At 37.5% G+C, this 14,803-nt stretch overlaps 1 protein-coding gene across 2 annotated transcripts in view; it reads left to right on the forward strand.

Moving 5' to 3' along the window:
- The window catches only part of CCDC50 (coiled-coil domain containing 50), a 63,947-nt gene that overhangs the window by 29,920 nt on the left and 19,224 nt on the right, over positions 1-14,803 (forward strand). For both annotated transcript variants that reach the window (XM_032875649.1, XM_032875650.1), the window contains exons 4-5: positions 4,230-4,320; positions 12,708-12,825. In XM_032875649.1, the coding sequence (XP_032731540.1) occupies positions 4,230-4,320; positions 12,708-12,825 (209 nt within the window). The remainder of the gene's footprint in view (positions 1-4,229; positions 4,321-12,707; positions 12,826-14,803) is intronic.

Here is a 14,803-nt window from a genome sequence, read left to right on the forward strand (position 1 = left end):
TAAAGACCACATCTAAAATCTCTTCCAGCACAAGCTCACAGAGTGCATTTCTTGCCATTGGCCCCTATCCCTAAATCGCAAATGGTGGGTTTTACTGCATGGTTTTGTTCTGAGGAGGAAAGGTTAAGGAAGAAGTGAAGGGACCTTTAATTTACTGTAGTTCATGTTCGAAGAAACAGGAAAACCTATCATTTTTGCCATTTTGAGGAACGGTTTATCCTTTTGTTCTATTACTCGTAGAAAGAATTTTAGTCATCATTTTGTTAGCTTATTTTCGAAATAAACACTCTTATTGACTCTTGCTATACCTGTCACCATGAAAGGCACTGAAGACCACAGATAGGAATAAAATGTAGCCACTGCCCTTAAGGGTCTCAGAATAAAACTCTGAGTATTATAAATCTACAGATAACCTGCACAAGCCACGTGGAATTGGAGAATACATTTCATGCCTTTGAAGAGGGGAGAGACTGGGAAAACCATCCCAATTGCAGATGATACAATTAATCTGAACCTTGATGATTAATTAGAAGTCTGTAGTCATAGCTGGGGAAAATGATTCTAGCCAGAGGAAGTAAAAAGGAAGACAGGAGGTAAAAGAACTTGGAATCTCATGGTAGCTACACAATGTTCAGTCCTGCCGGACTGCAGAGTGTGAGTAAGGGCCTGGGTAGGGCATGAGGCCAGAAAAGTAGTCAAAAGTTGGACCAAAAGGTTACTTAAGTTATATTTTTAGGAATTTGGATTTTGTAGATTTTATATTATAAACAACAGAGAACCTGTTGGGGTTTTTATTTTGGGGCCTTCTCTGGGTGCTGCTAGGTAGGTGAAGAATTGTGGAGGCAACTGTTAAGCAGTGGTCAAATGAAGAGATGACGAGGCTTGATTTGAGACAATGGAATTAGATTTGACTGGGTGGCTCAGTCAGTTAAGCGACCAACTCTTGATTTCAGCTAAGGCCCTGATCCTAGGGGCAGGAGATTGAGCCCCGCATTGAGCTCTGTGCTTAGGGCAGAGTCTGGGACTTTCTCTTCCTCTGCCCATCCCCACTGCTCTCTTACTCACTCTCTAAAATAAATAAATCTTAAAAAAAAAAAAAGAGAGAGACTTGAGATGTGTGGAGGTTCAGGGTCACAACCAGAGGGAAGATCAGACCCAGAGCTAGAATAATATTCTAGAGTTCTCAGTTATTGCCCTTTACAGGATTCACAGTGCTTTACTCTGAAGGGCAGTTCTGAGGCTGATGCAGAGGTTTAAGATCCTAAGTTAGGGTAATGATAGTGAGCATAAAGAGATTATTCAGAGATTATCAAGATAAAACACTAAATATAAATGAGGATTCGGACAGTGATGGATTATAGGTCTTAAATTAGAGGAGAGCCAGATGTTATATTTCTGCCTGGGACTTCGGGGTTTTGGAGGTATTCCTAACTGAAATAAATAAGTTAGAAAGGACGTTTTTCTGATTTTCACACCCTGGTAATTTTGACATTGCACATCAGTGGATGGATGAAATGCTATAAATATTAGTGAATTGGAACGTCTCACTCCGTCTGCATCCTGGGGTCCCTGTCCAATGTCAGGTTTGGCGGTTGTTGACTACTCCTTTCCCACTTGATTTTTCTTCTCAGGATTCTGTATAATTGGCTGAGTGTACTGGATCTGTTCCTTCATGGAAGTAGGATTTGAAGTTACTAAGCTCAGTTTAAGCCTCACTTCTTTATATATTTTTAAGTTATTTTTTAATAATTATTTAAATTCACTTTAGTTAACATATAGTGTGTATTAGTTTCAGCAGCAGAATTTAGTGATTCATCAGTTATATATAACACCCAGGGCTCATCACATCACATGCCCTCCTTAATGTCCATCACCTAGTTACCTCATTCCCTCCAACCAGCTCCTCTCTAGCAACCTTCAATTTGTTTCATATAGTTAAAAGTCCCTTATGGTTTGCCTTCCTTTTTGTTTTTGTCTTATTTTTTCTTCTCTTCCCCTATATTCATCTGTTTTGTTTCTTAAGTTCGACATATGAGTGAATTCCTGTGGTATTTGTCTTTCCCTGATTGACTTATTTCGCTTAGCATAATACCTTCTAGTTCCATCCAAGTCATTGCAAATAGCAAGATTTCATTCTTTTTAATGGCTGAGTAGTCTTCCTGTGCGTGCGTGTGTGTGTGTGTGTGTGTGTGTGTGTGTGTGTGTGTTATGTGTACACCACATCTTCTTTATCCATTCTTCTGACCGTGGACATCTGGGCTCTTTCCATATTTTGGCTGTTGTCCATATTAGGAGGTACATCTGTGTTACTTGGTACCTTTAACATTTGATTTGGCCTTATCTTCTGTGCTGAGCTTCTGCTTTCTTCCCATCTGTTATCATCTGCATATAATTAATAGTTGCTAACTTCTGTACAGATTTTACATGAGTTTGGGAGATCCTAGTAGAGAAATCTTTGAAAACTAAGACCATGATTTTATATATGATCCTTAATTATTAGAAGTGAGTAAATGAAAAGATGATATATAAATAAAAATTGTTCTGAGTAGGTTTTTATTTCTTTTCAGTTCTTTGGTTTGAGTGGTTAAGAATCCTAAAATATTAGACCTATAAGATGAAGTCATTAAGTCCAAATACTTTTATAGCTGATAAATTGCCATGAGAAGGCATGTTTCTCTTCCTTCCATTTCTGTCTTGTGTGTGCACAACACGTGTACAAACCTGCGTCTGTGCACACATCTTCCACCTACAGCTATTTCCAGGCGTGTTGAAAGTGACCCATTTCCATATAGAATAGTCAGAATAATTTTTATCCTCTCAGTTTCATCAGAATAGAGTATATGGATTTTAATTCCTCAATGGCAGCTAGGATTATTGCCCTCTGCAACACTTTTGAATTAGAAAATGCTATTTGTTAAACATGGAGTATACCACCAAGACTGAGACTTACTGAGTATTTTTTTTTTTTTTTTTTTAAAGTAGACTCCATACCCAGCATGGACTCCAGTGCAGGGCTTGAACTCAGGACCCTGAGATCAAGACCTGAGTTGAGATCAAGAGTCAGACACTTAACCAACTGAGCCACCAAGGCTCCCCTACTGAATATTTTAAGTTCACTTGGCAGGGGGACAATGAAAGGATACATTTGTTTAGGAAACAAACTACACCCATAAGTCACAAATGTAAATTTATTCCAGCATATTTTAAATAGTAAACTCTATGCATGTTTCTGGTCTTTATTCCTCCAAGCAGTTTTGTGTAAAGGTTGGTGTCCAGAGTCATCACATTTCAGGAGTTTTGAGCTGTCCATTTAGTTTTCTTGAAACCTAAAGCCAGATGACATGTACACTTGTACCCACCTCTGAGAGATTGAAGCCTTATTTTGTGTTTGAACTGCTAGTTTATAGGTGCTGTTTTAAAGGATCTGTTTCTCCCACCGAAGTCATTCTCTTGTTTCTTTCACCAAAAAGTATTCTGACACTCTGAGTGTAGAGTGAAGATTTCCTCATGTTTGTATCCTCAGTGTTGAGCATAGGGCCTGGACCATAGCAGGTGTTACTTAAATCTTTGTTGAATGCATGAATACCCAAACAAAACAATCCGTGCTGGCTGTGGTATTACATTTTATTTTCTTAGGGGCCTGAGTATTAAGGAAACTGGCATCAGCCAAAGAGGTGTCTATTGGGGGAGAGGAGGAATTTTAAGTATTAGTGAAACTGAAAAATACATCTAATTTAAAAATTTATAGAAATCATTTTAAAGTCATACCAGCACCTCTGGGTGATTACAGTGACATTTAGTGAGCTATCTCCCAAGTTTTTTCTATGTGTTCCATATCTGTATTTGGATATTTGTGGACCTTAATCTCAGTCTGTGTCTCCTTTACATGTTCTTAAGAAAACATGCTTCTCTGTAGAGTGGTCCCAGTATGGTGAAGTGATTTAGGAATGTAGAAAAAGCATGGGACTTTCCATTGTAATGTCAGGGGATTGGATTCTGGTTCTGCCACTTATTTTCTCTGATCTTAGAGAAATGGTTTCACTACTCTGGGCCCCGCCTTTTTTGTCTGTAAAGTGTGGTAACCTCAACCTCTTTCATCACTCTCGTGAGGTTTAAGTAAAATAAAAAGTGTGCATGGGCTCAAAGTGAGTATTAGTAAATTATGTTATTTTTAGGAAAAATCATGCCTTATTTTCTTTATTCATACTGTTTTAACCTTTGTTTTTTAGTGAACAACAAGACTGTGAAATTGCTCAGGAAATCCAGGAGAAGCTGGCTATCGAGGCAGAGAGACGACGCATTCAGGAGAAGAAGGATGAGGTACGACTTAGATAACGCCCTTCCACCCCAGCGCAGAGGAAGGGCTGCTTTCAGTATTCCACAGGCCCAGGGTAGGGTTGCTGGATGGGCAGCAGAGCTCTCGTCTTTCGGGTGCATAGTCCAGGTATTCCCTTCCATGGACCACCGTTTATTGCCCCTTGATAACCCAAGTGAAATCTTAAAAAATGATGATAATTCAACCTAATGTATGAATTAGTTTCCTAGGACTGCTTTAACAAATTACCAGAAGCTTGATGGCTTGAGGCAGCAGGAATATATTCTCTCACAATTCTAGAGGCCAGAAACCCAAAATCAGGGTTTTGGTAGGGCCCTGCTACCTTCTGGGAAAGAGGTGTCTTTGCCTCTTCCTAGCTTCTGGTGGCTCCTGACCATCATTGGCATTCCTTGACGTGTCACTGCATCCCTTTAGTCTCTGCCTCTATTGTCACATAGCCTTCTTCCTTGTATCTTTGTGTCTTCTTGTTTTCTTATAAGGGAACCAGTCATTGGATTGAGGACCTGCCCTAGTCTAGTAGGACCATCTCTTAACTAATTACATCTGTGAAGACCATTTTTCTGAATAAGGTCCTATTCTGAGGTTCTTGGTAAAAATGAATTTGTAGGGGACACTATTCGACCCAGTACAGGCTGTGTATCTATGGGCTATTCCTATAGTCTTGAGAGAGAGAAACTGAGAAAGAGAGAAAGCAGATCCAAGTGCAGGCTGAACATGAGTCAGGGGGTGTCTTTGTGAGAAGCTGGGAGCCACCGTTATTGTCACTTTACGTTGTTCGTGGCTTCACCCTCCTGTGAGCGCTGCCTCAAAGAACTAACCCTTCTGTTTGATTCTGTAGGTATTTTTAAATTGTATTGTTTTTCCAGCTGAAAAATGACTAAAAGTAGCAATAGTGTTTTGTTGGTAAGAAGATTTAAATTTGCAGTTAATGGTTACTTGACTTTGTATTGGACTTTTAGCATTTCTTACAGACAATTCCTTTTCAGTGTGTATTGATTCTGTGTCTGCCTTGTTTGAAACCAACTGTGCTGTTCTTGGCCACAGATTAATATGTTAAGGAAGAAAATGATTTATAATTTTTAAGAGTAGAATGGCCATATGGCCATATGATTTATTGTATGTATACTCAACTACTTTTTTGGGCTAAAAGGGGGCACTATTAATAATTACATAAACGGGGCCTGTCCTGGGTACCAGCATATGTGATCACCCTGTTAAATAGGTGGGATGAGGGCCATCAGTAAACCAGCCTGCATATACTGCTGCTCCCACAGAGCCATCCTTGTTCCTATAAGACTCCTTGTTCTATGCCAGGTGAGCATGAGACACCTGCTATGTGTGTATTTAGCTGTTTCTTTAAGAAACAAACCATGATTTTAAGATAATCAGAACTGCAAGTAAGAATTAAGGATTGCTTTTTATCCTTCCTGTTATCAACACAGGAACTCTTTCTTGTTACAGGATGTGTTACTTCTCTATAGTCAAGACTTTGCTTTGGGGATGAAACTGGGAACTGAAAGAAGTGATTATATTTTCTAAACAGGAAAGCTTCTATTTAAAAAATAAGAGTAATGAAGTTGGCTTCTTATAAATGCTACTGGTGTCCTGTGATTCCCACCCACCCCCCATTCAGGAAAAATAGGAAAGAAAGAGAAACCAAAACATTTTATTTAGGCATGTAGAATCTAAACAGCAATCACAATAAATAGTCCTGTGGTAATACTAGATAAAGTAAGCAGTTTAGTAATTAACTCTTTTTCAGATGAAGAAACTAAGACTTGAAGAAATCCGTGAGTCGTCCCCAGCTATAATAAGATGCCAGAGAAGCGTCTGTACAGTTCAGGTTCCCTGACTGACCATTTCTGACACAGATATCCTGTGACACAACAGAAAACATGTAAACTTTGGAGTTAGAGTGCCTTGGGTCTGAATCTTAGCTCTTTAACTTTTAGCCGTGACTTTCAGAATCTCACTTCACCATGTGGAACCTCAGGTTCCAAATTGGAAAAGCCGTGATAATGGTACACACTCTGGAGGCTGTTGGGAGGTTTAAGTGAGATCATGTATGTAAGGCCTCTGGGACATAGTGAGTTAATAATTTCTCTTTCTTTTTTACTTTCTTGCCAGTTGTTTCCACACCATTTGGCCCTTTATAGCAAAAATTTCTCTTATAAAAAGAGATGTGTGTTAAATTAGAAAGGGGAAGAGTAAACAGGCTTAAGTGTATTCCAGTCTGGTGTGATGTGATCAATCTTCAAGCATCTCTTTGCCTTAATAGGCCTCCCAGCTAGCTTGCCTTCCAGTGCCGTTTTACCTGCTCTGATGCCCCCATTCCCCAGTTCAGTGGAGAGATTAAAGGAGAAATCCAGTTGGGAGATTTCTTAAGACTAGCCTTAAATGCTTCATTCAGCCTCTTTGATTTTCCAGCTGATGCCTTAGATTAGAAGATGCCTACCATGCCGAGATGTTCTCTTATCAAAAAATAGGACTGTCAGCTGACTGGCATGTTATTAATATTAAATGAATAAAACGTGCAGTAGTAAAGCTTGTCATTGAAGGATGTATGATAGTGTATATTTGTTTATTTTCGTCCCTGTGCCTCACAGAGGAAACTGAGACTGAGATGGGATAATAGTGGAAGGTTTTCTGCCCAACTCTTAAAAAAACATTGCCTGTTACTCATGAACTGTCCTAATTCTTTTTAAAATTTTTTCTCTGTCTGTGCTCTTCTATTTCCTTGTGGAGTCTGCTTAGCTAGTAAATTCTTACTTAACAGCAGGGCTGTGGAAAATTCCTCTCTGATTTTCATCCAGATCTCATTTTCAGAGATTTTTGGGGTCAGCTCTCTTCAGTAGTTTATAACCCCCCAAACAACCAGATGTAGAATCCAAGGCCTCTTTCCTCTTGGGGCAGAGGATTTTTCCTGAACAACATTGTACATGAGAAGTTACACAACTCCATGTGGGTGAATTACCATATCTGGCTTTGTTTTGGTATAATTTTATTGTGCTTTTTAACAGAGCACAGATGTAAGAAAAATAGCATTTCCATGCAGGAAGACAGATGTACAAAAGTTTAAAAAAAAAAAAAGGAATGAAAGAAAGGAAAAAAAAAAAGATCTTTTGTATTCTTACCAGTATTGTAGCCTCCCCTCTCCTGCTTCTCCCCTACTTTCCCCCTTCTCTTTCTTTTTTGCTCTTGTCCTTCCTCCCTCCCTCCCTTCTTTCCTTTCCCCCTTTCTTCTTTTTTTCTTTTTTAAACTTTTTTACATAGCGTCACTATAGTAGTTGCATTTCTCTCTAGGCCCCTGTTGAAGCAGGGTTGTAGCCTTCGGGAATACTAGACTGCATGAGTTTGTAACTAAGAAAAGTGATTTAATTCCATTGGGATCATTCTCTTTGGTTACAACATAAGCATTTGTCATTTCATAAAGCTAAGGAATGTGTGTTTGGTTGATTGAAGTTATTTTTAAATAAAACTCTTAATAAGCATATGTGTGTGTTTGTATGTATCTATAGATATACATTTTTGTTTGTTTGTTTGCTTAAGTAAACATTAGCGTGACCATGTTATGAAAAGTCTGTGGCACTAGTCCAACAATTTGAAACCATTTACAATATGAACTGTTCAGAGACAGACTTAGTAACCAATTTACATTAAAAATTAATCTAGTGTGAACCATGGTATTTTTTTAACATTATTAAAGTGATTAGAATTTCATGTTCTAAAAGAGTATTTATGTAAGTTGGTAATATTTAGAGCATAGCTCAAATAGCAGTACATTTTAGCTACTTAAAAAAAAAGCCCTATGTTTTGGTACTTTAAAAATAAGATTATACATATATGCCCAGAAAGTGGGGAGTGAGTGGAAGGTTTTTAGTTGAGAAAATTTTTCTCTCTTATCCTGGTCATACGGATGTTTTTACTTCATAGAATTGGTATGTTGTTTTCCGGTCTTACACCCTCTGAAGATTATACGTATTATGAGTTCCCTACTGAATTAGATGATAATTGCTAGTTGATAAGAAGTGTAGCAATATAATGGAATGGTTTTCTTTTTCTTTTTATTCTTTCCACTGATCATTTGACAATCACATTTTTAGATTTCCTCAGTTGATTTTATGCCAAAGATTTCCTCAGTTTGAAACCCACTACCATTGAGGAATGGAAGTGGAAGCTTTCAGGGAGAAGTGACACCAATATAAAGTCATAAAAACCACAAAAATAGCCTAAGGAATCCAACATAATAGTTTAGTAATTTAAGAAAATATATATATTTACTTGAGAGAGAGAGACAGAATACAAACAGTGGGGAGGGGCAGGAGGAAGGGAGAGGGAGAACCCCAAACCGACTCTCCACTGAGCGTGGAGCCTGCAGGGCTCAATCTCAGGACCTGGACATCATTACATGAGCCAAAATCAAGAGTTGAACACTCAACTTATTGAGCCACCCAAGTGCCCCAGTGATTTAGTAATTTGTCATCTACTTGGGAAAGATGCGTTAGGCTCCTCTGGGCTCCACTGCGCCTTGTTTGTGATAATGCTTCCCTTAGGGCACTCACCTTTGCATGTCTTAAATTATGCTAATGATTTTGCTTCTAAAACTTAATAGGTAAGAACTTTGAGAATATTGGCCATATATGCTGTTTTTCTGCAGGTCTATAGGAGAATGTTTAACCCATTGAAGGCAGTCAGTAAAACTGTGTTTTTAGTCTTCATAAGCTTTTTAGCAGGTATATGTTGAACACCTCTGTTCATGGTTAAGGCAGAATCAGAGACCATGCATACTGACAACTGATTTGTCTGTTTTCGTCTGCCTTTTTCCATGACTATATCCAGTGCCTTGTCTTGATTTATAAACAAAACCTGAAAAACCTACAAAAATAAGTGTTTTGTGGTTTATCTAGGAATAATACAAAAATATTGCTGTTATTTTTGGTGAGGAAAATCTATTTTGTATAGTTTATTTCAACTTAAATAAAATGTGAATTTTGTTATTAAAAAAACTATGCTTTTATTAAAATCTAGAGATCCTTAATTGTGTTTTGTCTTATACTCACAGTTTCACATTTTCAAGATTTGGATACAGTGGTGAATTTTCATTCCAGTAATGTATTTACCAGGAAATCTTCTAATTACGGAGTGTTTTTTTTTTTATACATTAGTGCAAATTAAGCCTACCTGATTAATATGATTAATTAAAAAATAATTGAAACTGACTTCAGAAGGGCTTATAAGTTCTTTTAGGTTTGTTTTATCAAGTTATATTTTGTGAAACAGTAAATCTATAAGGTTTATGCTTTTTATATTAAAGTAAGTTTGAGTATATTTAGGTTATAGGAAGATAACAGGCTTCTTTTACCAAAGTTTTAAAGTAGGTGAAGGTGCATTTTAAAGAGTTAGATGTAATACATGCTTTCTACTCAGTGCCTTGTGTTTTCTGGAGAACCTTTAGAGACTGGTGTTCTCAGAAACACAGCTTTGGAAATGCTCTTCTAGATCAACCTTTAACAGGAAGGAAGCTGAGGAGGACCAAGGAGGTTGTTTATGTCACGGGTGACTAAGCTGCACACAGCATTGTGACTAATTGTCGTCTTCTGTTTGTTTCAGGGGAAGTTCTTTCTCCTGAAATCACCTCCCTGAAGGCAGGGCACAGTCATGCTGGAAAGTGGGGAGGGGCACGCACTTGGCGAAGCTGCAGCTCTTCACACAGCAGTCACTTGTCAGTGGGGCCCTGATCCTTTCTCTCATCAAGCTTGGGCAGCCTTTCCTCTCACCCGGTCGCAGCTTACTCAAAAAAGAGCTGAGAGCTTAGAAGAACAACAGTTTGGGCTAAGGCCCATAACTGTTATTTTCCTCAATGAAAGGCACTGTCTTTGACTAGATAATACAAGGCAAGAAGTGACATCATCCTCATTTCTTTCCTGGTTCTTCACACTGAGAACTTGGCTTATTACTGTGTATCCATTAGGACAAAATTCAATAGCGGGAGGGCAAGTAGAAGGTCTCTAAAGCATAGTTTAACTTAATCATGTCTGCTGGCAGTTGGACCTGGTAATTTTCCCTTATATTTTTACTGTTACAGCAAGGGAAATTTCTTGTTTCCTGTAAAGCAAACCAAAATGTTAGGTATTTAGTAAACATGATAACTCAGGGAAATTTTGCATTTTCTTCCCATTTTGCAATAAGTATAGAGATTTGGGAAACTCTACTATAATAATACTAGCTTTGGGAGAGCAAGATATCTGTCCTACTTCTCTCTCTCTCGAACTGATTGATATATTACTTTATAAGACACCAAATACAATGAACCTGGCACAGGGGCTATATCTGGTAACAGATTTATTAAAATGATGCATTAGGGAATCAAGCAAGACATTTGACTTTAAGATTGGTAATGTGTGTAATGTGTATATAAATAGATATCTATATGTATATATAGACTATGTAGATATAAATATGTATGTATATCTATAGATATGTATGTATGTGTTTGTGTATACATGACCATATACATAGAGAGAGACAATCAAGTAGTTGATTGGTAGAAAGGTATGTGTATCTTGCACAAAATTTATGAGACGCTTCCAGCATAGAAATCCATTAAAGACAGTATGTTAATTAGTATATTCATGAGTTTGAATTTAGGTATTCATTTAACATAAGGTCAGATTTGTAAGGCCATTTTGATGAACATTGAAAGCTGAGTATGCAGATAATCATTGCTGATTTACCTAGCTGCCACATCCATAATGTTCTACACTGACCTGAAAGTAATTCATTTATTCAGATGAATTTTTTTGAAGTTTGCCTTCCAGTCTTAGTATATTCTTCATTTTGACTTATTTAAAAAATTGCAAAAGGCAGAGTAGTAATGAATTCTTGGTTCAAAATTTATATCAACATCTAAGCACTTCTTATATTCCCTATTATAAATAATAAAGTAGGCACCTCAAACTACTTGGGATTGTTATTTTTCACAAGTGAATGCTGTTGCATATTTGGTCTTTAATAATCTGGCAACCCCTAGGGACCTTCTTTCCAAAAACGTGTACATGGAACAAAGTTTATGTGCTGTTTTGTGGGTCTTTCATAGAAATAAGCTTCAGATTCTGAACACTGTAACTTTCTAGCTCAAACGTTTAGTAAGCCTTCATCCCGTACAGTGTGGACTACAGAGTCCACGCACACTGAGATTGTGTGTAAGGAGGCCTGTGATGCAGTCTCAGACTGTTTTTCTGACTTACCTTTCTCTTTAACACCCCACCTCCTGTGTTCTAAATGGACTGTTGGTTGTTCCCAATACAACGTTCATATTTTTTCTGAGGTTGTTCTCCCTCCTTACTTTGCCTATTGGAATCCAGTTCTTTATTCAAAACCTAACGCAAATACAAAGACTTGCACTAATTAACTTTTTTTTTTTTAATATTTTTTTAAGATTTTATTTATTTATTTATTTGACAGACAGAGATCACAAGCAGGCAGAGAGGCAGGCAGAGAGAGAGGAGGAAGCAGGCTCCCCGCAGAGCAGAGAGCCTGATGCGGGGCTCGATCCCAGGACCCCGGGATCATGACCTGAGCCCAAGGCAGAGGCTTCAACCCACTGAGCCATCCAGGCGCCCCTGCACTAATTAACTTAAGCAGAAATAAGACTTGCCTCTTTTATACTCACATTGATATTTTTACCCTCTTATTGAGGCATTTATCATTTAATTGTATTGTAATTATTTACACATACCTTTGTTTTCAGATGATGATGGTAGTCTTTTAGGGGCAGGGTCAGAATGTTATTTATCACTCAGTAACTGCTAAAAACTTGCCTGGAGATGAAGCAAGGGGGAGACAGAAAGAATACCGTTTTCTCTTCTTCAGCTAACGACAGTAGTACTCTAATGCAAAGCTAAATCAGAGTCAACTGAAGAATTCTTTTATAAATTTTTAAAATTATACATACAATTTATGAAGTTTCATAGATTACTACACTCGTCTCCATCCAGACTTACTGAATCATCAGCTTGGAAAAAGGGCCCACAAATAAGTATTTTAAAAATTATATTGTATAACCAGCTTTAGGAAAACTAGGTTTGTATGTCTCCAGATTGGATTAGATTTAAATTTAGTTAAAAAAAAAAAAAAGCCTTTCTTGTTCATCTGGATCGTGCACCACTCCTGTTGAGCTATTATGGATGGCATTTGAATAGCATGAGCTTAATACCTGAAAGCCTGGAAAGCTACGGACAGAGCCCACAAAAAGCTTGGCAATGGAATATCAAACCACTGACTTGAAGGGCTACTGGGTGGAATCTGTTCCACTGTAAAAGGTTTGTTCATTCTCTCGTAATACTGATTAGCATTCTCTCTGTACCTGCAGGACATAGCTCGCCTTTTGCAAGAAAAGGAGTTACAGGAAGAGAAAAAGCGGAAGAAACACTTTCCAGAATCCTCTGGATCCAGTGTTTATGGAGATAGTTACTATTACGAAAATGGAGGTAACAATATGATTTACTCTGTCCTTAGACTCAACCATAAGACACCCCTTTAAATTTGTCTGTAAAGTGACCTCAGGAGCTGTGTGGATTTGTGGCCAGATCCTCTCTGAATCTAATGAATTCAACTGTTCCTTAGTTGAATGATAAGAGCTATTTTTATGGCTGTTAAAACAACTGTGGTTTTGTAAGATTTGACATGCATTCTGTTGTGCTGTAGCCATTTGGAATGCTGTACTACATTCTAAGCCCATAAACTGGGGTGTAGAAAATGGGGTGAGTCTCTGGGCTTGGCCTTTCTCAAGGAGTGTGGGCAGAATGTCCGAAGCAGCAGAGTGCCACGGATAACGAAGATGGTACGTCATACATCAGTTGGGTAACAAAGCTTCTTTCTGTGCCTCTTGCCTATTCAAACATTGACCAATGAGTATGTGTGCTGATGACAAAATTAAATTCTAAGACACTGTGTTCATTATTTGTCCTTGATGCTTCCTTGCTGTTTGACTGCTGTATAGACATATTCCTGAGGATGAGAAGTCCCTTCTGAATTTCTCTTCTCTAGTGCCTGCTTTTGCAGTGTAGTGGTGGCAATGGCATTGTGGTGGCAATTGTGGTGCCGGTGATTCTTTATCTTAAAAGTGTGTTGGGAAACGAATATTTGCAAGTATTGTTCCATCTTCTTTAAAGATCTGTCAAAGGAAAGACATTTCTTATAATTCTAGTATCAGTATTTTTTGTAGTTCAGCTTGGAGACCAGACTTAGGTTAACAAGTAAGTAAAACCTAAAGCATCTCCTAAAGAGTAAAGATATTAAAGTCAATGATCCCCAATGCCCTTGTGAGCTAATTATCAATACTTCTCTATAATTTCACTGGAAAGGAGAAGCAGGTAGTTATTTGTCTTTGATGGGTAGAATGAAAGGAATGCATATGTAGATGTTAAGATTACTATAGTTGAGTACAATCTTACCCAGTAGAGCTTGGCTCTACTGCAGTTAATCAGCAGGTTGATTATTTATTGTTTGTGCTCTTCTTCCATATGTAAAATGCCCAGCTCTTTTTTGATAGTCATTTTCCTTATGCTGGTTTTTTAAATGAAATCATGTAGTACATCATTTAAGAAGAAGAAAAAAAATATTGCCATATATTTCTGTAGCTAGAGACCAGAAGGCAAAGAATTTATTCTTCAGCTTTAATTAAAAGCTTAGAAATGTGCTGTGGCGTTTTTCATTTGTTTTTTTTATTTCTGCTCTGCAATCATGTTCACTGCAAATAAAAACAACCATTTGAAACTACTAAGTCTATAAAAACATTAGGATGGCAAATAACTAAGTATACTAAAGTATTAATTTTGGCCTTCCTCTGTTAAAACCTTTGGCTAATTTCAGTCAGGACTCAAATCTGGTTGATTTAACCAGAGTGCTGTCATCCTCTAGGGCAGGAGACTATGTTAAGAATTCAGTGGTTTTTCTTAAAGTTTAAAAAAAAAAAATCGTGAAGTTGTGACTCCTGAGCATACGCATATAAATATTAGAGTTCCTCTTCAATTGTGTTGTTGCTGCGAGTTTATAGTTTGCTGAACATGTGTGATCCTCATTCATTTGCCTTTGAGTTGGACCAAGTTGAGTTCCATAGAAACCACATTATAATTCAGCTCATATGCACAAAGTGTAAAGTGTAATCCTTGTTCCTTTGCAGTGGTCTTTTCCCAACACATCGGGATATTATTTAATCTTACTTCTCTATCTTTATGTATACTATGATTTTTGCCTTAATTACATAATAATTAAAGTAGACATTATAGAAGTGGCTTTCTTTTTAGCTTTTATTTTCTTAAGCTTAAATCTTAAAAATGATCATTTGTAGATTTTCTGCAAATTTGAAATTATCTAAAATGTATGTCAGATTTATATCAACTGAAATGCTGTGTCTTGTTCATTTGTGAATCCATGTTTTTCTTTCAAAGCCATACCTGTATCATA

Source organism: Lontra canadensis, unplaced genomic scaffold, assembly GCF_010015895.1.
Source record: "Lontra canadensis isolate GAN:19392208 unplaced genomic scaffold, GSC_riverotter_1.0 scaffold56, whole genome shotgun sequence".
Taxonomy (NCBI): domain Eukaryota; kingdom Metazoa; phylum Chordata; class Mammalia; order Carnivora; family Mustelidae; genus Lontra; species Lontra canadensis.